Source organism: Grus americana, chromosome 8 (assembly GCF_028858705.1).
Source record: "Grus americana isolate bGruAme1 chromosome 8, bGruAme1.mat, whole genome shotgun sequence".
In the NCBI taxonomy this organism is placed as follows: domain Eukaryota; kingdom Metazoa; phylum Chordata; class Aves; order Gruiformes; family Gruidae; genus Grus; species Grus americana.
The window spans coordinates 25648141-25672027 of NC_072859.1; the positions used below are offsets into that span (position 1 = coordinate 25648141).

General features: G+C 38.2%; 1 protein-coding gene across 5 annotated transcripts in view; it reads left to right on the plus strand.

The window, feature by feature from the left end:
- The window catches only part of MAST2 (microtubule associated serine/threonine kinase 2), a 197758-nt gene that overhangs the window by 81919 nt on the left and 91952 nt on the right, over positions 1-23887 (plus strand). For 4 of the 5 annotated variants that reach the window (XM_054834051.1, XM_054834052.1, XM_054834053.1 and 1 more), the window contains one exon: positions 1973-2004. In XM_054834051.1, coding sequence (XP_054690026.1) covers positions 1973-2004 — 32 coding nt within the window. Of the gene's footprint in view, positions 1-1972; positions 2005-10658; positions 10866-23887 lie in introns of all 5 variants that reach the window. The other variant, XM_054834056.1, reaches the window with a different exon arrangement.

Sequence of the window (23887 nt, forward strand, 5' to 3'; positions counted from 1 at the left end):
AGCTTGTAAACACGAACCCTAAAAGCTCAAAAATTAGAAGGTAGATAAAAAGATTTAAAGGTCACTGTTGTCCTTTTACAACTGGTACCATTAAATCCCAGAGCTTTGTTCATTCATTCTGAAATTTTCTGGGGCTGTGTTGGAATAAATGGAAATGTGCCATTTGAACAGGAAAAGTACCTTCTGCGAAGCACCTTGGTTATATCAGATTTTCTTTAAAGAGGATAAATTAAATACATCTGCTCATATGATGTAAGAGATATATATGCATGTATAAGTGATATACTATATACACAAACAGAATAATATATATTAGCTGTATCTTAGATATTTATCCATTTGCAGTGGCAAAAAGCTGCCATTGCTACATAGACTTCACAGTTGGAAACTAATTCTTTGTAACAAATGAGAGTGGAAGAAGTACCTTTTTAGAATATAAACCACACAACCTGTTATAGATGCTAATGATTTATTCTCTTACATACTTGAAATGTTTTGATTAGATCTTGACAAGTTTGTCTAATGATGGGAATTTATTTCTCGATGCTGTAAGCTGTCAGCCATGTGATAATTCACACATGAAATTTGCTCAGCACCGTTAAACTGCAATGAAATCGCAAATTGTAGAGAGCTCATACTTGAAAATAACAACAGCATGTTTAAGATTTTTTTAATTTTTTTTTTTTTTTAGTTCTAGTAGCTGTAACTTTTTGGTATCTTTGAAAATCTTGGCTAAGTAATGTCCAAAGTATGACTTAACAGACCAGTCATTGACAAGTTGTCAGTAACATTGTTCATCATTTAAGTCAGCATGTACTCCACAACTCAGTATGGAAAAGAGGTCACCGGATTTTATGGATTTATTTTTTCCTATTGACTTTTCTCAATATTCAGTGAAAATCCTGATATTGTTCTCAGTGGGGATGAAAAATAGGGCTCGTAGGTCAGTATCCCGATGAAATTGGCTGTACTGTCACTTCCCAGTTTGTTGTGCAAGGCTGAAGTGAAGCAGCCCAGGATCAGCAGGAGTCGTGTCCGCCTGCCCTGTCCTGCACCGGCGGGTGGGGCCCGGCAAGGACACTTGTAACGTTTCCGTGGTGTGAAGGGGTTTTCCTGTTCACCCCCGACGCTGTTTTTCCTCCTCTTCCTCCTCAGCTTCCGCACGGCGCCGGGGGGGCGGGGCTGCGGCGGGCAGCGGCGGGCGGGAGCCGGCTCCCACCTAGTGGCGCGTCGCGGAAGCGCAGGGCCGGCGGCCCCGGGCAGCACCGGTGTGCGGGGATGGACGTTACAAAACCAAACCCGCGGCTCGTTGTTGTCTCCCGATGCTGTATCCACCCCCGCCGGTGCCTGCTGGATGCTCACGGTCTATTTACTTAAATAAGAACCTTGAAATTCCTGGTCTTCCTTAGGTGCAAAATGCTGCTTTTAAGTGGGAGTTGTTCATCGGCCTGGCTTTTTTGTGATAATACATAACACAAGTAATGTGTATGTTAAAAAAAACCCAAACAAACAACAACCCAAAGGCACTCTGTGGCATTAATTTTGCTTTTTGGTGAGAATGTCAGAACGTACATGCAGCAGATGCTAGGCATATTGCGTACACACTTCTGGAAGTGGTTTGGATATGATGCGGGTGAGGTATGTAGGACAGAATTAATTACTGCCTTATCTATGTTTAGGCTTGAATTTCAAAGTTATATCTGCTCTATTGAGTGCTTGTGATTTTGTGACTGCAAAGGCAATGATAATTCAGACAAAATGAGCGGATTTTGTATCCCAGGCCACCGTGCTATGACCCGGTGGGGATTCACCTCTTATGCGCAGCAGTGCCCTGCACAGTTACACACTGAGCATGTGTTCAGAAATGGCCAGCTTTTTATTAATTTGACCTTGGCCATTTACTGATAGATAAATGAATGATATATAATAACAAGTAAAATTAACTCAATGTTTTCATTCTTTTTTTTTCCAGAAGGAGCTCAGTCTCCCCAGAAGAGGAAGCTTGTAAGTATAATTATTCTTTATTCATCACTTGGCTTGTTTTGAACATGTATAGCTGTTCAGTTGTGGAAATCATTTAAATGGGCAGATACTCTGTTTTCTCTGTTAGCATTTTCAAGAATCTGTCATGCACTTGGGAACAGCTAGCTTGAGTTTCTCTGAGACTGAAACCTCTATTCAATTTCCTTAAGTGTCATAGGCAAAATAGTAGTAGTGTAAGCTTACTTCTAATTGTCTTATTATTGAGCTGATCCTGATACGGAAGTAGCTGTGGTGTTGAGTGTTGCTTGCGCTGACATTGCTGAAGTGACTCCACAGAAGTCACTGATTATTTATGTGATACGGACAGCCCTGATCACTGCTCTTCAAACAGTCTGTTGACAGAAATCTAAGTACACAACTCCTGGGCTATGCTGGCCAGGCGTTTGTGGAGCAGTCGGTATAATAGAGGGATTTGGACAAAGTAGCAAATGTTGGTAAAAGTAGACTTTTAAAAATGTGGTTTAAACAAATACCAAGGTTGGGGTTTTTTTAATACGTTATGATGTTTAACGCATTCTAGCGAACTAACTTGTGTTTCAGTGATATTATAAGAGCTTAGCTTCTGCTATGCTTACAGATTTATGGTGGAAGAAATTGCATTATTGATTGCATTATATAAAAGAGAAAGCTTTTGTACTGCCTGTTATTGCATTATGATTTAAAATTGTTTCCCAAAGCTTCTGTACTACAGACATGAAGCTCACAAAAGCATATAACCTTTCTTCCTCAGGTTTCTGGTTCTAATGAGAAATGATTTTTTCAGTCTTTTAATGTAAGCTCTCCCCTTTGTGTAAGAAACAGTGTTTGGATAATGCAGTGTTTGGAAAGTGCCAGTGATTCAGGGCCAAACAATACAACGGATCAAAAGGCATTTTTTTTAAATGGGGCATGACCAGGCCTTTTTGTTTAGTTCATATGACAATGGTAAACCAGTCAGGGAGTTATTTAAAGAACATGAAACACTGACTGAATTGATTATTTTTTTTTAAAACCAGTATGCCTTGAAGGCTTGCTTAACCATATTTGATAGATTTTTAAGAAAGGTGGTGTTCAACATTTGAAGATTGTGAAGGTTCTCCGAACAAATGGTGGAGCTGTGAGTTACCAGCAGGGTTTTTGTTTAATGTAACTTAGATATTTTTGTACAAAACATTTGGAATTGAAATTGAGGATGCCAGAGATATTCCCTTCCCTCGGTCAAGCATGGAGGTGGGTATGACACAAATCTACTCATGCATTTACATTTGAAATATCTGGGATACAAGGGAAGTGTGCGGTGTTTTATTTAGCAGTAACTAAACCAAATGACTGAATGTTTTATTTCTATACTGACTTAGCACCTTCAGTTTTCATTACTTTAGTTTTATTCCACAAATGAGTGCCTTTTAAGGTATTGCTATGTGAAGAAATTTAGCAACCCGTGTCAAGAAGATCCAGGCCATAAATTTTAAGCACAAGGTTGCAGCTACTAGCGAGACTGAAAATCTATGAAGAATTGAAATGTCTTCAGTTAGTTGCCTGTGTTATCTAGTTGATTATTTGATTGCAGTTTCTGGAATTACAGATTCTGTAGTCAATTCTAGCAAATGATTTTTTGTTGTTTGAAAAGTTTAACTATTTAAGAAGTTAGTAGTGCACTGTGGCTTGTGTATATTTGTGTTGATGCCGTATTGTTAAGTGTACAGGCTCACTGAAAAGGATCCTGTGGAGCCGATGTACATGATTTGCATATCCCAGTATGAGAGTGCTTACTTGATTTTAAATCTGCTCTTAGTCTTTGAATCATGAATTAGAGAAATTTATATCAAGAAAGGAAATAATTATGTGTGTGTATATATGTTAAAAATATACATATAATATGGATAAATTTGTTCAACCATTCTGTCAAAAAGGGTGGCCTAACGATGTGCACTTAAATACAGACTATAGGCAGTTCTCAGTTCTTCTTGGGGCGTTTCCTCTGCTTGAATCAACTTAACAGTGAACCTCATATACAAAAATAAATTCTGAAAATAAAATTTATTCTGAAATGGTGGTGTTGTGCTGTAGCTAATGAGTAGGGATAGTTATGGATGTAGCTCAGTCCTGATGCATTGGCTGTCATTCATGGACTTTTGTTCACCGACAGGAGCAGAAGCAGGAATTGACAGAAGGATGAAGTATCTGGCTTGGAGCCAGAAACCCTCGAGAGATGCATCCATTTTCAGCACAAACTCCAGCCTTTGTAGCAGTTCAGTAGCAATTGTATTACACAGAAATGTCCAGCCACTCAGGATTTTTCTGTGTGCTACTCTGGAGGCTGGGGTGCATTTACTACTGTAAAAAGATCGTATCTGGGGAGGAAGTAATTATTTTCCAGCTAGCCAGAAGTAGAAGGAAGAAGACTTGATTCTTGCTGCTTGCTAGGTGATTGCTTTGGTTGATTGTTGAGTTAGAAAGGATTTAGACTGTGGATTAGCTCAGGTATTTGCCATTGCAGAATGGAGAAGGGTGAGCTCTTCTGACAATGCTTCTAACTTTTTCTTTATCTGACTCATTGCTTCATATTTGCTTGGGTCAGTATTAGTTCCTTGTGCATGAGCAGATTGTATGCATGGACAACAACTGTTCCAATGTTTGTTTGCACTAAGGAAAAGGAGTGGAGTTCAGTGCCTCAGTATATTTGGCAGGAGAGCATGAGGAATTTTGTCACCTAAAGAAGGTCTTGGGTAGAAGCTGAACAGGATGAATGGTAGGATGGAGCCTGTGAAGTCTCATTAGTGACTCTGCTTCCACGTTAGCAGAAGGGAACACAAGCACACCGTAAATGATGGCTTTGCCCTTGGAGATCTTACAGTCTAATCTTGAAATAATCAGCACAGAGTGAGAGGCATGTAAAACAGATGGAGGAACTGTACGTGGGGTGACATTAAGAGGAATGCCTGATTATTTAGATACCATTTTGTTGATAATATGCTTAAGTGCGTGTGTTTCTGTAGGGGGTTATGTTTAATACACTAAGGGAAATTATACTCAACTGAGTTGTAGGCTACAAAGAGGTGAATAATACAAGTATGTGAACAAGAACAAGTAATTATATTCTGTCTCTGGTGTGGTTCAATAATCAGAGTTTAAAGTTTTCCTTTAATAAATTATGCATATGAATGTATTGGTTATGTTTTTCTCATGCTTTGTTCACAAAAAATAATTACCATTCATGAATATTTTCTTTAATTTCAAATAGTGAATGTGAAGTGATAGGCCCAAACTTTGATCTCCATCCTATTAGTGGAAGTGGTTTAATTATTTTCAGCCATTACCCTGTTCTGTTCTTTTGGTGCTGCAGCATGTACAGAGATTTTTTGTATTGTTGGCTTCAGCTTTCACATGGTTTTGATGTGCACCTGCACGTGAAGCGCACTAGAGACGTTCGAGACTTGAAAGGACAAAGGTAGGGACCGCGCAGCAAGACGAGGCTCATGATGAGGTGCTTGTGTGTTCACGGGTATAACAGCAACTCTGCAGCCAAAAGACCAGGCTGCAAACTGCAGATTTTCTTTGTGGCTGCAGGATGAACAGCACTGTCCTGGAGCTCGCTATTTCTCTTTATTGCCTCCTCGGCTAATCAGCAGTCACTGAATCTCATTGGGGTTGCATTTGAGCCATCTGGTTTCTTGTTCAGTACTCCATTTTTAATAAATTCAGTTGTTTATAACATGAACTTTATTGACCTGTTCAGGTTTGGGTTTTTTTTTTTTTTTAAATGAAAACCATGAGTTTATATTTGAAATTCTAATGGTTTCTTAGGCAGGGCTACTAGCTTTGGTTGCTGTAAATTTTGTACTATCTAAACTTCCTAAAAAGAAAATATTGTTTTCCCACATTATATCTAAATTTTAAAGGAGTAATTTCCTCAGCAAACTAAATTTACTAAACCAGTTTTAAATTTCAGATGCAAGTTATTCTTGTTAAATCTTTCCTGCTATCAATGATCTGTATTAAATATACTTTTAAAGTCTGTGTATGACTGGAAAAAGAACATGGAGGCATAAGAAACAGGCAAAATAATTATAAGGCAGAATAAATCCAGTTAAAATACACATTTCAATAAATCAAATATTACAAACTGCGGTTTTGATGGTGATAGGTGCTGATAAGAAATAGTATTTACCTCATTATGTTTATCTTTATGAAATGCGGTAAGCAACATAATGGTGTTTGCTAAGGACATGTGCAAGACTTTTATGGTGGTCTTTATTCTTTCTAATCTCTTTTTAAGGCAATTTATGTCCACTGTGGGGCTTGTTTCCTCTCTTCCTCTCCCTCCCCTCCTCCCTGCCCTCCCCTTCTACTTATAAACTTCCGAAGGTTCTTAGTTTCTACAGCCCTAGATGTTTCATGGGGTGTTTCATTAAACAAGTCTTCATCATCATTTGTTAAACTTATCCCCGGCTTCCTGACTGTAAAATAACACACAAACACACCAAGGAATTTTTTTGGGAGGATATGCTGAATACCAGTTTATATCAGTTTCAACTTACAATCTTTTTAATGCTTAGACCTTGAAACAGCAACAAGTTTGATTGCGGGGAAAAAAATTCTGGCCTTCAGTGCTGGTTTATGTCTCTATCTTGCCATGCTCAGGTGCAGTGAGAATTTCCTCTGTGTCTGCAGAGAAATGGAGTCTATCATTCTGTTTCTGCTTGTCATAGCGGGTAAGCGTTTCTGCTGGGGATCAATTGATTCCGTTTCCCTGCCAGGAGCAAGTGCTGTGCCTCAAGTGTGGAGAAGCCAAAGTGCTGGAAATGGAGAAAAAAATGGTTCTGAAAAAGAGTGGGGAGTTTTGCTACTTCTGCTGTCTGTTCTGTCTTGGATCTGGAAATAGAATAAGAAATAATGCCTCCATTCAATGCTTTCTGCTTGTGATACTTTTTATAGCTGGGGAGACAAAGAGGTGGTATTTTCTAACCACTCCATCCTTCCCTGAGCTGCACAGAAGCAGCTCACAAGCAGTAGATCAAAAATAACCCGGTGCTCTTAAGCTGATATGTGGGGCTGGCTCTGGAGGTGGAACGTGCCGAATTATTCCTGCAGCGCTCTGTAGGAGTGTTGCTATTCATATATTAGGCTTTAAAAATAATTTTAAAGCATTGTTTCTATAAAAGAAGTGATTTAGTGAAATAGGGGGATTTTAGTGTTCTGTGTATACCGTAATCTCAGAGACAAAGAATTTATGGAGGTTTTCATCAAGGATTTAAAAGAAAAATCTTCTGTGTAGGTTTTATTATCAAGTTTCCACTACTTAATCCAGGTTCTTATTAAATAAGTATAATAAAATTATATATAACACACCAAATTTGTACCTTTTGTTGCTTGCTGTGCTTTCTTACTCTGAAGGCACGGTGTGTGTGGGGGGTAGGTACTCCAGCTGTGTAAGGAACAGCCACCCTGGGCACCCTGGACCTTACGTTTGAGACTTGCAGTTTGTTCTCCTGGTGGGACATAGCTGTTGAGAGGTTGTGATCTTGGAGTATGGGGCATTCCTGCCATGATTTGAATCATGGGAGGATCTGAAGATAGGAGTTGTAATCTGGAATTTGACTTGGTTGATGAGTACTTGTGAATAGCAGTCTTTACCTGCCTAAATACGGTCTTGAACACTTTAAAGTCTATCAAAGATATATATTTGTTATTTTTTTTAGGAAAGCTACTTTCTTACAAATACACGTTTAAAAATATTGGACATTATTTTGGGGCAGTTTTGTTAATAGCATGAAATTGATTTTGAGCTGATTGAAATTGCAATTTGCACAGAAAAATGCAAGACTTGCATTGTACAAGGGAACATTGTCTCACAACGAAGGTGTTCCCCCTGCTCCTTCAGCATTTGGCTCCCCAGGCTGCTGCAATTGCTGTTGCTTTGTTTTCAGTACTAGAATCCATAAAGTTTGTAGCTGAAACACAGCTTGGGAGTTACAGGAAGATGTTTTAAGATTAAAGTTGTGCATGTTCTTAAGGGGATTGATTTCTGAAAAGGGGATGGTTCACATGTTCCCCTTCCGGTCGAGAACAGCTGCTCTTTGCACCGCTGATGACTCTGCAAGGGCTTTGGGTGGGAGCAGCAACTCTATTCCTATCGCAGTGTGAGTTTTCAAGCTGCTATGTGAGATTTCTGCCAGAATCCTTTCAAGTGTGCCATTGCTCCCTTTGGCTTTACATTTTCCTTTTGATTTGGTGAGACTGACTGTTCCTGCTCCTTGAAGCCCGGGAGAAGTTTGTCGCTGATTTGCTGTGGGCTCAGCCCGAGTGTGTCAGGACTACATTGCTGGCTGTGTGACAGGTCAGATGGCTAGTTTGTGTCCCGGACTTTCCTGCACCTTCGTTTCATACTGGTGGGCTTCATTTCCTTCCTCTGGATGCTACGAATAGATGATTTTTCTTTTTTTCTAAAAAGAATTAGTTTTTTTGACATGAGCCCTATGATTAACCTGGACCATTACTGAACTCCTGAGGTCTCTGTGACACTGGGGGCACATGAAGAGCTTGGAATTGCACTGATTGTTCTGTGCTCTGCGTTGGAGTGATAACGGTGGGCTCTCCTTCCTGGCTCTAAGCCTTTTACACTGCGAAGAAACATAGCGTAGCAGTACAATGATGAAACGGAGAAAACAGAGGCTTGGAGCCCCGTCTCTGCGGATCCAGTAAGAACAATTGTGAAAAATAAATTGCGCTTAAATATTTCAAATTGAAACTCTGAAGAAAAACAAGCCAGAATTTTCTGTGGCCAATAGACATTGCTTTTATCTGTTAGAACTTTCTTTATCTGTCTTGCTTATCTGGCTGTACATGAAATTTCATTTGGAAGCTTTAACATTTTACTTTTGAGCATTTATCTTAAAGTATAGCCAAAAAAAGAGCAATATTTAAATGTTTTTAAATGGGGTACGTTGTGGTTAGGTTTTGTACCAAGCATGAATCAGTGCAGTAAAACTGAATGTTTGTAACTCTGTCTTTCTAGTTTGACCATCCTTCAGATTTAAAAAATACCTTTAATAACCTGCCAGGAAGCTGTCACAGGGCTCAAATCTCCAGAAACCTTTGCTACCTTTATTATCTTTTAAAATTAAGAATGCTATTGAAAACTTTTAGATTCAAAGCAAAAAAATCTTTATTTACATTGCCACATGTATTTCTACAAATGAAATTTAAAGAAGCAATTCCTTTTTAATGCTTCGAAATCTACTAATGAAAACTGCTATTTATGATGTCCATAATTATATTTATTATTTCTATTAGTGAAAATTAAGGAAATTGTATATTTAATACTGTAAGTAGAGGAGGTTAAATGAATCTCTCCATAGTCCGTGAAGGGAGGAGCAGAGTAAGAGGCAGGCTTAACCTTTTCTGTCTGCGGACTGTAAAGCTCATCAGCTGTTTAAGCAGAGATTGCTAGTGGGGAGGATTTCCAATCTGTAAAGGTTACTTACTGATAAGTATTTGGATTCATTAGGAAATTTAAAGCAAGGAACATTCACAAATATGCTTGACTGCAGGACTTTCAATGTAAAATGTCTGAATACTAAACAAAACTGAAGCATGCCCCAGATTTCCCTTTTGTTCACTTTTATGCTTAAATATGGTAAATAGAAACTTTTTTCATCCCTCAATCAAAATCAATGTTGTAGTTGTAAAAATACGGTGGCACTAGTTTGTATTCTAACACATAAGCACACTTCATAATACCAATATTTGTAAGTTAACTTTTACTTTATTTCTAGTGAAGGACATCTCATCGTGTATAGTTCAATAAAGTAGGTGTTAGAACCTCTTTTATATGTTTACGTAGAAGTCTGTTTGTAGCTTTTTTGGAAAGCTGCTGATTTGAAAAATTTTCTGTGCTCCCTGTGTATACGAATGTGTTGGCTGCTAACCCTGCAAAAGCAGTATAGTTTACAGAACTGAGCACAGAGCTGGGAATCGATGTCCTCAGCTGTAATCCTGATGCTGCCATGGATGTGCTGTGGACGAGTCACTTAACTGCTTTGTGCCTCAGTTTCCCCACTGCTAAAATTACAATAAAGCCATTTTGCAGTGCTGCTTTCAGGCTTAATTAGTTTTCGTTGTAAAACCCTGCCGGTGCTAAATGTTGTTTTCTAGTTAACGGTTTGTATAATTCATGTTTTCACAGTTGCCTATTTCTATTCTTGCCACAGTCGTGGTGTGGAACCATGGCTCCCAAATTGTAATCTATGGAGGCTGTGATACTAATGGTCTGTGTCTGTTACTGGTGCCATTATCAACTTTGTTAATTTTTCTCCATTAAAAGTTTTACATTAAGGATTGACAGTGGTGTATATTCCAGACAGCCTGGGAATCACTACAAAAAAAAAAAAAAGAATTTGGATAATTCCAGATTGGAAGATTTTCATAGTGGAAAAATAATGATGAAAAAATATTGACTGACAAATACATTTTGGTTTGGATAATAATCAAAAGGATGACTTTTGACCACTTAGGTTATTGCATTTATTAAGAAGATATATCTTGTGTTTGGAAGTCTTTTTTTTTTCTTTATGGAAACAGAAGATGTAATATTGACCATGATTTATTTTTTTTCTACTGTGGTACCTCGTCAGAATCTCCTCTCCTTTGTACTCCCACTGCCGAGGAAGTGACGGTCATCAGCACATGTTCTCTCCTACATCTGCTCCAGGTCTGCAGCACCTTAAATTCCCATTTAGTGCTGACTGTGCACTTGTTACTTCTCCTCTAGTATTTTACCTGAACTCAAAACCCCAGAGCAATCCGTCTAGTCCATGCTACAGCCATCCTTTTCAGTGGAGGTAAGAAGAGGTATCAACTAGGAATTTCTAACAGTTTGCTGTTGGTGTAACCATTTATGAACTTACCAGCTTTATAGTTTAAGAGAATAATTTCTAACAGAATGGAACAGCCTCGTAGTTGTAATTTACTTACAGCCAGGTTCAGGCTGATGTTGCTTGTTGGTACAAATTTTTCTAGTTCATGTGTAGTTTAAGGCCGTTTGTAAGGAAGAAGATAAAATGAATTAAGGAGTGGAAACCTGTCCACCTGTGTGTGCATGCAAATCCCTGGTTGTACCTTGAGCTAGCTTCCTAGTGCACGTGCAACTTGTACCGTGCAGCAAAGGAACCCTCATGGCCATCGTTGATGTCAAGAAAACCAACTTAAAAATAAAACAGCCTGGAGTGGGATCCCTAAAAAGCCCTGCCTAGAGTAGTGGGTCTGTGCTAACATACTGGGCTCTGTTTTCTTCACTGTAAATCCACGCTGGTTTCTTACAGAGGCCAGCAGGCTGACGGCTCTGTGTCCAAACATGGGGTCTGCAAAGGTTAACAAGTAAAATCAAGCCTGTTGTTAGCAGGCTTAAATAGGGGGTACAAGCATTTGTAAACAGGGGGAAAAAATGTTCAAACCAGCTTGGTTTGTATTAAAGTGTTTAAGAGCTTGGCTGATGTATTCTCCTTCAGGATTAGCTGTTCCTCCACTATGTGCTACTATGGAACATGTATGGCCATCAGCAGCCCCAGTGGAAACCTTCAGCTTCTTCGCTAAGAAGAAACTTCACCTAGTGAGCTAGTCACAGACAAAGGCTAACACAGTTATGAAATCGGAGCTCGGTGGTACCTACTTAAAACTTGAGCCAGCAGAGCTGTCAGAGGGCTGGTTTTGAAGTTCACATGCTGCAGTGTGGATGTAGCTGGTCAAATTTCAGTTACTCATCAGGTGGTAATGCAATAGCCCCTGAATCTAGACTGTTATTTCAGAGGGAGATTGCTCTTGCTGGCCAGCTCTGGTAGGAGTAACCAGAAAATGTGAAGTTGAGCTATTTTAGGCATCTGTCCCTCTAATGGAGAGTAACCTATTTTACATCTGTTGGGTGGAAATCAGGTTGTCAGCAAAGGAAAGGGATCTTGCACGTGTCTGTACTTAACTGTGCCTGCTGCTTTCCCTGCACGGTGGGCAGCACTTGGTGAAAATCCTTAATAAGGTGTGCTCGTTTTGCAAGCGCTTGCAGTGAAGTGAAGGGCAGTGACTAAAGAGCAGTCTCCTAACATTTTAATGTCATTGTCATCAATATAATTTTAAATGAATTTTTGTTATTTAAAGGCTGGTATTAGGTAATGTTCCTTTACAACAAAGGTTATTAAATGCAATTAAATGCTGTTTAGCATTGAGGCTAATTAACAGACCGGTAAGTAGCAATTAAGTATCAAAATTAGATTATTGTTAAAGCAATTGAAAACCATTCTTTTTGGAGAGGAGATCTAATGATTATTCATTATTTTCAAAAGCCTTTTTGGTACTTACTGGTTTTTTTTCCTCTGAGAATCCTTCAATCTTCAGGCTTTTTACATGGGTCAGTGAATAATTTTCTCTTTAAGTTCATATAAAAGTCTTAGTGTCAAGTTATATTCCACTGTTACTATGGCCTTTCCTTGACAATAATATTTTTCACATATGGGAACCTTCCAGCCATCTGTTCTCTAAATCCTGAATGGTTGATGATTCACAGATACATGGCTCTGTGTAAGAGCTTAGGTCTACTATAATAACTTTTTATTTTTGTCCTTGTTGCTTTCACCTGTGCAGCTCTTGATCCTGTTTTATCCTGTCTGTCTTTGTTGTAGTTTTGTTTACTTGGTTACGGTACCAGTGATAGTCATTCCGGCTTGCTTAGTGCAAAGGTTCTTCTTGGCAACTTACTGCTCTCATTGATCTGCTCAGCTTAACACCCTCAGGTTAGCCAGGCAATGGTTCATTTCCATGGCTATACAAGTGATACTTGGAACTGGTGGAAAATGTAACTAGAAAAAATTATGCCTTAATGTTAAATGTTTCTCACTTTTTACCTTTGGTATATTGCATTTGCAAGGATCTGTATAGTTTTTCCCTTCTTGCCTATAGGTGGTATTGATATTTTTATATGGATGGATGAACAACTGTTGGTGTGTCCGACGTCAAGTCAGATAGGATGGAAGTTCCTGGCTTCTGAAAGAATTAATCTAATTAAGAATGAAAATATTCTATACATAACCTTTGAACAATTGAAAAGAATGCGACCCTTTCAAAAGAGTAAAAGGAAATGTGAAGTGGCATGATTATGATAAAAATAAATTGATAACAGGTGAAATAAGATTGCTATAGTTGATGCAACCGTGGGTTGGAATTAAGGTCATGTATCTTTAGGAAGAAAAGAGAATGATGTCCAAAATTAAACTGAAGTATTGTGTCTCATATTTGGGATCTGGCTTGCACTCTTCTGGGGGTAGCAGGGAAGTCAAATTACTGAAGAAGAAAATGAGGCCGTGTTTCACAGCTGGTCCTCTTTATGAGTTGGCAAGTCTTTGTACACCCATATTTGTCCTTTAATCAAAATATGGATTTACAGCATTTCTTGATATCAAGTTGCTTAAAAGATGTCATGAATTAATTTTCTAACTTGGAATTGATGGGCCTTGAGATAAAAGGAACATGCATTTTCCTCCATCTCAAAAAACCTTACGCTCTCTGTAACAACCTCAGCCAGATACACACTAGTTTCAATAATTCTAGAAACAGATTAATTTGTTTGTGGTAACAAGGATGAAAGCATTCAGGTGTTGTATTCTGGCATCTCTGGGTGCTGCAGATGCTCGGTGGAAATGTGCTTTATCCCAACAAATCGAGGGAAGAATTGGGTTCAGCTGGATTATTCAAGGGGTATTTTCTCATGCTATTTTGATTTCCTGAATTCATGCCAGTTGTGGAACATGTTCTTACAGGGATATATGGTAGAGATTATTTTTATAGGAATGTTTTTCCTTGGAGGTTCTAGCCTTAATAAAATCTATTGATAATAGCTATTAATTTTTTTTATAGCTTTGCAGAATAGTTTCACAGATTTTTTTTTTCCTAGCCTGTACAAAATCTGGTCACCATTTCTGAATGTGATGGTGGTCAGATCCTTGCTGTCTTAAGGAAAACAAAGTGGGAAAACTAATGTTGCTCCAAAATACTCAGTGTTTGAGCACAGTACATAATTACTTGATCAGTGTGTAATTACAGTGTTATGAGTTTTATATAATTAGGATTTTATGGACATCTGTGATATAATTTAAGAATATATTTATTTACATAAAAAGCCTATTCTAGGAAACAGGCATTTAATCAATAACTGTGATAAGTAACAAGAATATATTATACATAGGCGTTCAGCAAATGTACTGGGAGGGTTGCCTGCCTTTATTTAAAGCCTTTTTCGTATAAGCTGTTGCAGTGGATGAGGGGAGACCTATATTTAGAGCTATGGCTTGTTTGGATGTATGAGTGGGGTTCGGCGTGCAGCGAGTCTGCTCTGTTGCAGCAAATAGATGGGCTTGTGGGCATTCAGGGTGGTGGTCAGCTCACCTTCACCAAGGGCTGGGGATGGTAACACCTGCCTTGTTTGAGTGGGGTGTCCTCTTAGACTTCAGTTCTTTTTCTTATGTATCGGGATTGCTGGTCCATCCTGATGAGCATCTTGTCATTCCAGTCCTTCTACTTCAAGGCAGGTGCAGAAATCCCTTCTCTAGGATAAGGATATATTCTTGGCATGTGCTGCTCCAAATCACCTGTGTTTTGGGTTTTGAAGACTACATATATTTTACAACAGCAGGGCAGCACCTGTAAACAGCAGAAGTTGCATATTTTTAGGGAAGATAAAAAACATTTCAGAATTCAAACTTGATGAGGTTCTTCATATTTTTTATTTTGAAATGCCTCAAGGCTTGTCAAGAGTTTGTGATAGTTTCCTATTTGTACTTAAATTTCCTTTTAGTTTAAAGTCACTTGATAGAGGTTTTAAGAGTTTATTTTAGTTAGAATTTCCTATTTGACAAATGTCAGCAGATTAATGAAGAGGACTATATTCAGCTTGAATGACATTTGGAAATTGTTCTGTTTTTGCAGCAAGGGATATCCTGGTTTAGCGCTTGAATTGGTACAGGTTCTGCTTTCTTAAATGTGCTAAATAATTGGTCAGAGTTGACTGCAAGACAGTATAATGTCACTTTTGGAAGCAATGTAGATAAGCAATTCAGGAATAATGAGTAACAGAACAACTTTGTGAATATATCATTATGCATGATGTGAAATGGTGAATTTTGAGTAGGTAATCTTTTGGCAACTGAATTGCAATCTACATCTCACATTGAATGAATGAATGAGTTTCCCAGAATTCCTTTCCTTTTTAATGGAAATTTTTCTCTTTATTCCTTTTCTTTTGTACTAGTTATTATTCTTGGGAATAGTTTTTCCCGTCTAGGAGATGGAGGCTACAAGGGAGGCACATATTGGTGATAACTTTTTGTCTGTCTTAACGCTGATCGGAAACTGGCCGTTTGCTTGCCATGTGGTTGGAAATATTGTGGCATGGTGGCCTGAATGGTATAATTTTTTCATGTGCAGGCATTATGTAAATGCTAAAATCCCTGCGTCCTGCCTGGAGCTGCAGTAGCAGAAGAGTTAAACCCTGGGGTTTGGAGCTGGAGGTGTGAATTCTTGTCTCGTTCCAGGCTCACCGTTTGGCTGCCCTCCGCGGGACCACTTGTAAAGCATAACATGGTGGTTTGACCTGGGAAATCGGAGGCTCCCGGGAGCAATGTGTACTTGTGACTTCAGAAATTGGAGGGCTTTAATGTTTGCTAGCCATTTCACCTATAAACCAAGTAGTTCGTAACTGGTTTTTCTATATAATTGTGTTTGAAAGCTGTGATCTGCTCGTACGCTGACTGACTCATTTACTACCCCTGCACTGTCCAAAGAGTTTGGGGTGGTTGGGACGAGCTAGCAACTTGTAGTGAGGAATTAAAAGCTCCGAAGAGACTGTAGTAAATATTGAAGCTTTTCTTTTTCTGTCATCCTCAAATAACAGTGATTTCCTCAAACGACAGTGGTGTGCTCAGTTCTGTAGGAAATTCTTCTTTCCACATTGTATTTCCCTCAAACACCTTTTGATCTTGAATACAGATACAGAAACAACCCCTGCACTGAAAGATTCCTGGCAAGGGAATCATTCTGAGAAAGAAATCTATATTCTTAACCAGGCAGTCATGTGTTTATTATTGTTGATAGACAATCACATGCATCTTCCAAAATTTGTTTTTAATTGTACTATGAGGCAATCAGGTGCTATTTTTAGTTTTGACATGGAAAATCAGTGAGTGTGCAAACAGGCCCGTTAACATCCCGCACTGAGGTGCTAATAGTAGAGATGTACTAATAGCAAGTACCTAGTGTCAACTTAACGGACTTGAGCTGGAGAGAAACAGAGATTATGTGATACAGCTGCTTGCATTAGCACGGGACTATTCCTGCCCATGAGCAGGAGATTCCTTTCAGATCTATTTTCTTAAAAAATTACTGTTTGAAGGCATGAGTTGCATTTTCTAATTTAGATAGATAAACCATTTAGCGGATCAATATTAACCTGAAAGCTTAAGGAAAGTTTAGAAGGTAAAGAAGGAAAGAAGATTTCAGGGTAGCATTGCACCAGTTTTTAAAATTATATCCCAATTCGGCTGTCTCTCGCTATCCTGAGCCATGTTGAACTTTTGTCTCAAATTTAAGCTCTTGTTTGAATATTCAAACTGTATGATGCCAGAAGGCTTGCAGCAGAGCTTCATCTTCTATAACGTATCCTTTCATGCTCTCTTTTCTATGGACTGCATCCCTACTCCCCTTTTCTTCAGTGTCTCTATTCCTGTTTTTGTTTGTTCATCTCAAATATGCTTGTTCTAGTCCTCCAAGTTCTCTCTTCCCTCCGTTTATCTCCTAAAATTTTGCTACTTTGGCTAGTGGTTATTATTCTGTCATTCAATCCCTTGTGTGGTACTTGAGAGCATAATCTTCTAACCTAGTTTACATTACACTGTCATTATGAATTATTAATGTTCTAAAATAAAATCTTCAAACCATAATCTTTGCTGTGGTGAAAGAGCTCTATGCGCTTTTGTTTTCCTTCCTGTCCTCCCCGTCCTTTCCTTTCTTTAGACCTTCAGGTCTTTAGAGCAGGGATGTTATTGATCCAGCCATCTGGGAAAGACTTGCTGTGCGATGAGAGTCATGCTGTCACATCTCTGGGCTGAGATAGGCATTTATTTATATAAACACTAAAAAAAAAAAGTTATGGAAGTAATACTTTTGATTCTATTAGAAGACCTGCTGCACAAGGAGAAGTGATAATGTATGTTTGGGCTATAGCTTGCCTGAGGAGGTGAATATGATTTTTTTTTGGTGTGCTATTATGTTGTTCCTATTTTTGTTCCTGTGATTCTCAGATTTATTTGTCAATAGATGAGAAATTTAAAATAACAACAGAACAGGTCAAGCGATAATTCTCAGCAAATTTTTAGGGCAAAAAAGTTCAACCAAAAGAAATCTAGTAAAAATCCCTCTCAGCTTTCCTCCTCACTTCATTTTAATCCAAATGTTTGTCCATTCTGCTTCCGAGAAACTGGAAGATTCGAAAAATTGTTAAACGTCTGATTTTCCAAGTGAATCAACACACAAATATTGACCAGAAGTGTTCCTTTAAGTTACGAGTGTCTGCATTGCCCTCGCAGAGATCTTGCAATTAATTTGAACAAAATGGAGTTGATTACAGCTTCATTCATCTTTGACATAGAGGAACAGCCCATGGGGACATGTTCCAGCCTGCACCCCATGGCTTAGTGTGCGCAGCCTCCTCTGATATCAAGATGGATCATAAAACTCTGACCTGTCGCTTCTGCAATTTTCCCCTTCTTACTAAAAATAAGGGCAGCTGCAGACTACACCACAGAACGCCACAGTCTGTTTTTTACATAATGTTGTTGTAAGTGAAAAGTACTTTATGAATTTTGCAAGTCATTTTCTCTGCAGAAAATACCTTCTTTGGACAAGCAGGTGGTGTTCATTTGCATGCATGATCTATGCGGGCTCGGCTTATGTGTTTAGTAGTTTGTGTGTTGTACCAAACAATTTGACAAGCTGGAAATATTATTTTCTTTTATTACTAGTTGCATTTTTATAGGTATTGTGGAAACCTAAATTTGGTTTTGTCAGAAAATGTTAAAAAATTGCATAAATTTTGCTCTAAATTTTGATTTTTTTTTTCTTCTCCTAATCTATAAAATCTGTATAATGCTAGATCTGCTAATCAAAATTTGGAAGAAAAGAAAGTAAAGTAAGCATAAGATGAACATTCCCATTTATCAACATTTTCTTTTTTCTTTATATATGAGATGGTCTAAAAGGTTGTTGGTGAGGTAGTCTATGTAAGTCATATTTATTTAAAAAAGGAGCAATTCTGTTATGGTTTTGTTTCTAGCTATATTAGATTTATCTGTGCCATTTTTAATGTGTTACAGTGGAGTGTAGTGAGATTTAACATTGCAAACTTTTTAAATTTTGTTTTTAGTATTTTAAAATGAATTTTTCTCTGGAAACCGCAGAAATCATTGAGTTGCGTATCTGTCTATTCTGTACTTTATTTCAAAGCAGAGAATTCAGTTTGGGCAAATTTATCTTAATTTATTAAATATGCTTCTGTGTTCCAGACCTCTAACAGGTATGTCCCTACTTATATATAGGTGGACATAGGTATTAGAAGTCATATATAAAATAAATATCTTCATTAGAAGACCTTCTAAATATTATGTATGTTTTAGGAAACATAACTTGTGTAATGCATTACCTTTGTAGGTTTCCTAGAATTACTGTGAAACAGTTTATGGAGATGTATCAATCTGTAGTTATATAAAAATCAGTGTTCTGGGCTTGTTCTCATGTTCATTCTGTCTTGTACATTCTCGATTTTTCTGAGACTCACAACCTTGAGTAGTTGGTTTGCCTGCTGGTTGATGATATGTTATCACGCCTTTCCCAGACTTTAAGATGAAAAGCTAAGCTTTTGCTGTGAAGATTCATATTATTCCAAAGGAATAACTAAAATAGGGACCAATTTCTCTTGAAAATTCATGGCCAAATTAGGATGTAATTCTGCCTAAAACTGGATGAACTTTTTATCCTTTTTTTTTTTTTTTTGGTATGCCAGCAGTCATGATGTTTCCCAAGCATGGTTTTGATTTCTCATGTCTCTTCTGTACCATGGCTTATTTTGTAAAGTCTATTCTTATCCCATGCTCTAACTTCATTAAGAATTTATGTTGAAAATGTAAAATTCATCCTCTTAGTCTGTTCATTACATTAGCATTTCCCCTTGCTCCCAGAATAACTCTTCTTAGCCAACATCCTACAAAATAAGCTTTTTGTCTCAGGAAAGCTGTGGTAAATGCAAGGGCTGTTACAATACCCTTAATGTTTCAGCTGAGCCTCAGTGTGTTAACCAAGAAACAAGCTGTGGGGTGGCAGGTCCTGCACTGGAGATTCAGGTTGGAGCAAACAGCCTGAATTATACCTAGAACCAAATCAGATGCCAGAGGTCCTTTTGGAGTTCGGGCTTGGTCTTCTGGTGAAAGCACCCTGCCAGCTGGGTACCGCGTGTAGCCCCGAGGCACCATGTTGATCCTTGGCCCGATGTCTGTACCGGTTGCTGCCATGAGATGGGTGTTGGAAGGTTGGGGTCCTGTATAGCTGAGGGGAGCCCTTTTTGCTTTTGTGAGGTAGTAGTTGTGAGCTGAGTAACAAAAAGCCCTCTAATTCACTCACTTAAATACAGCTCTGTTCCCTCTCTTTGCTTAGTTCATTTTACCTGAATTACCTGTGCGTTGTCTTGGTTTAGTTTTAACCAGCCATTGGTAGTTCTTCTGCAGTCCTCAATCCCTGTGAAGACACAAAGTGTTCCAGCTGTTTTCACTGCTGCTTTTTCTCTTAATTTGTTCTTTAAGCTCTGCGTGATAGTTTCACTGGAAAACAGAAATACCCGCTCTTTCATAGCTGCTTTGCTGCAGCAGTCTTGTTGGAATGGGTTATGGACAACATCTGTCAAGAACTATGCGTTACTCTTCTTTGGGATATATACAAAAACCTTGTTACGGGAGAATTTAGCAGTAGCCCAGTCTTGTTACGCAGGGAGCCAAAGGTGGAAGAATTCTGCGAAGAACTGAAGCCAATGAAGTGCTCTACTTTTTCGTGGAGAGGCTGATGCAGGTTGGAGTGGCAGAAGAGATTAAGATATCTTCCTGTTTTCACTGTGCATTCATTAACACTGTACTACAGGTTAGAAAGAAAGTTTTAAGTGCATCATTATAAATAATAAATGATAAAGATGAAGAAATGCTATGGTGGCAACAGGAGGCTCGATCTATGTTTTCCTTTGGATAAATTTTGGCTGGGGAAGAGGAGGGAAAATCTTTGGATGAGCATGTCGAGGTTATAGCAGCACTCTGTGATGCTGGGTTCCTCGCTAATGGTACTGGGTGTCTTTGAGAACATTTTGAATAAAATATTAGAAAATTTCTGCATAAATGTGAAGTGAGATTTTTCAGAACTGATGTTCGGTATTGTTATTTTTCAAATAACACATCTCATTTTTTATGACGTTTGAATCACATACTGAGATTACATTTGATTAAATCAGACAACTGACATTTGAATCACACATGAAGAAGACAGGGCTAGGGAAAGAATGCGAGTTCTAATAACTTATTTAAAGAGGATAATTGACCTTTCCATGGCATCTGAGTCCAATCACCAATTTTGTGAGCTTGAAATAATGTTAAGTTTATGTTATATTGAAGTTGCCAAACATCTTACTAGTGTTATTTTTGAAAGTATAGTTTGTATGGAATATTAGCATACTAATAAGTGATATTTTTGTAAATAGAAATGTAAAGAAATAATCTTTCTCATTAAATATTCATAGGATTTGGGGCATGATAAACTGTGTTTTAGCAGTGCTTGCTTCTTATCACTATTTGGTAGTGTTTTCATTTAGAAAATACTAATCGTGATGATAGAGCTGTGATGATAGACATTCTCTATCTAAGTGAGTACAATTTTGTAAGAATTGTTTTAGGACTGTGAAATCAGAGCAGTTGCTTACGCTTAAGCTGTGCAGTGCTACTGTAGTAAATTAGATAGCATTTCAGGCTATCTGCTATGATGGCAACCCCTGTTAACTCAGTAACTGTGCCAGATTAAAGTTACATGAGAAGTTGGCAGCTTTTATTCAGGTATATGAATGTACAGTGCCCAATAGCTGGTTCTGCCTCAGTTCAGTGCATGTTTCTGATCCTTTGAATCATTAACTAGTGCAGTCACTAGGATGTTCCCTGCATAGGAAATGCACACCAGAGGGAAGTTCGGTTGTTCTTCACCCCCAGAAAACCTGGCCATCAGTTCTTACTTTAATCTCAGATAAATTGTGTCTTTGGGAGCCCTTTTATACAGAGGTAGCAACTGAAATCTGCTCGAACCACTGTAGCAGCAGAGTGTGGCTCTTTAGTTCTGCAGGGGCTCGGTGATTTCTGGAGCTGGGGTGACTTCTGCCAAAACCCGAAGAAATCTAAGATTGTATGACCTAGCAAAATGAACCATAAAGATATATTCAACTTAATGTTTTCTGTCAGACTGTTACTTACATGTCTCAAGATTGCAGTCTGCTCAAAGGCAGTCTGTTCTTCATTTGCGTACGTCACTGTTCAAATAATAATGATGCCCCAAATAGCTCAACACACATCTTCCATGTAATTTTTTTTTTTAAAGGAACCCTCCTTTTTTCCGAAGCATATAGGAAGAACTTTTTTTCTTTCTTTGTATTGAAAGACCAAAGTTTTCTGCTGGAGCTTTTACATGTTACTCCGTTTTAACTATATTCTTAGTGATACAGAGCAGATATCTCTTCAGTTCATCTGCGTTAACTTACATATAGGAGAATAATTTTCTGTGCTTGTTGGGATGCCATTTAAGTTTAAAATAAAATTGATATTCCCTTTATAGAGAAGGAATGTATTTTCTGTTCTGTGACTCCTCCAAACAATTTAGTTTTGCTAGTAAAATGGTTTTAATTTCTGGATATATCTAGTGAGGAATTTGTGGGTTTAAGGCTATTAAAAAAAGTTAGGTCTGAAAGTATCAGGTATTTATGTGAGACAATACAATTTAACTATTAAAATAATTGAGTAATTAGGAAGAGATAGGGTTTTTTTCCCAATTAGTGTTTCAGCTGGTTTCCATTATAAATTTGCCTTTACCATAATGTGACACACGAAAATTATCTTCATTTGAAAACTACTGGACTACTACAAGTTTCATCCTGGTTGAAATATTGAAAAAATATAGCCAATAATATTTTGTGGGAACTTTTATTGATACATAGTTAACTTAAAATGTAGTCAGTCACAAGAGTTTTGACCTCCGGGATATTCTTTTTCAAAGTGACCTTAATGATCGTCTTGGTACCACTTCAAACTTTACAAGGAGTTTGGCTCACTTTTAAAATGACAGGTTTTATTTAAAAGAAGATGGTCTTATACCAAGTGAATTTATTTAATGATAAATGTAGCTGCTATGAAAGAAGTCCAGAAAGTAAGGAGTTTTGTGTGGATTGTTTGCCTAATTGCGTTCTCATTTAATGTCAGGCTTAATTAATGTCCTACTTTGGTAATGGTAAAGATGAAAAATTGGGGAAGTCCTTGACATTGGCTATTTATAACTGTCCAGTGGATGCGGGGTCATTAAGAGGGCCCTGGCAAAGAAATACTCCATCATCACAGGAGCTGCTGAAAAGTTCTGCAGGCGATCTTCTCTGAGGAGAAGTTGGGCATGAAGTGGAGAAGGTGCGTTAGGGAGATTGATGGAGAATGAATATCCTGAAAGGCGAGTGGAAGAATTTTATAAGGAAAGAGATTTCTTCAGGTTTGGAATAGCTCAGGATTGGGAATTCACAAAGACATATCAATGTATTTATGAGTTAAATAAAATAGAAAACTCATCTTGTAACCTAATTGTGAGTGTGCTATTTTTCTTGACATGCTTTCTGACATACAGAAGGCTATATTTTTTGAACTACTGAGGATTTTCTAGTCCCAATTTTGCAAAATATTTTGCTTATCATGCAGAGACAGTAGTATAGTTCCTTAGAAGGATTTCATTTGTCATTGTAGATGTGAGAAAATCCTTATGCTTCATACATTGGTTACAACTAAAATGAATTCTGCAAATGTTGACGCTGTTGTATTTTAAGACATGACATTTTTAAGAGATGTTTGACGGTTTCATTGTGGTGTTCTGTTTTTCTGGCAAAAACACGGCATCTCCAAGTATGGTGTCTTCACATTTTTTTTGGGTACTCTGAACTTCTCTGTAGTTAACGTCTGGGGACATCCCAAAATGAGTGCTTTGCAGACACTGATTTGCAAGATTCAATTTTGCTATTGGCATGTGGAACGCACATTTTGAAAAGCAGGAATATGAAGCGTTAAAGAAATTTCTGCTGTTTGTGAACCAGTGTTATATAATTCCCAAAGTGCTTTTTGCAGTTCTTGGGTACGTGCTCTGCAGAACCACATAATGTAGTAAGATGGTTTCAGATGATAGCAAACATCCCGTTCCCCCTGTCCTGCTCGGGGTGCCCTGTGTTCCCCAAGAGCAGCGGAGGATGGACAGGGTTTCACTGGGTTAATGCTGACGTAAAGCAGTCGGTCACTGCTGCCCATGGAGAACGTTCTCCTAAAATGGCTTCTCCTTTTTGTGTCTTTCCTGTAAGAGATGTGAAGGGCTGGTGCTGGGTACAGTGACATTAGGAGTGATGTGTCTTCAACTGCTGAGCTCTCAATCACTTTTGGAAAAAAAGCACAATGAATATAAATTTAAGGGGTTTAGCTGGTTGTGATTTTGTTTGCTAACTATAAGCAGTCCGGAA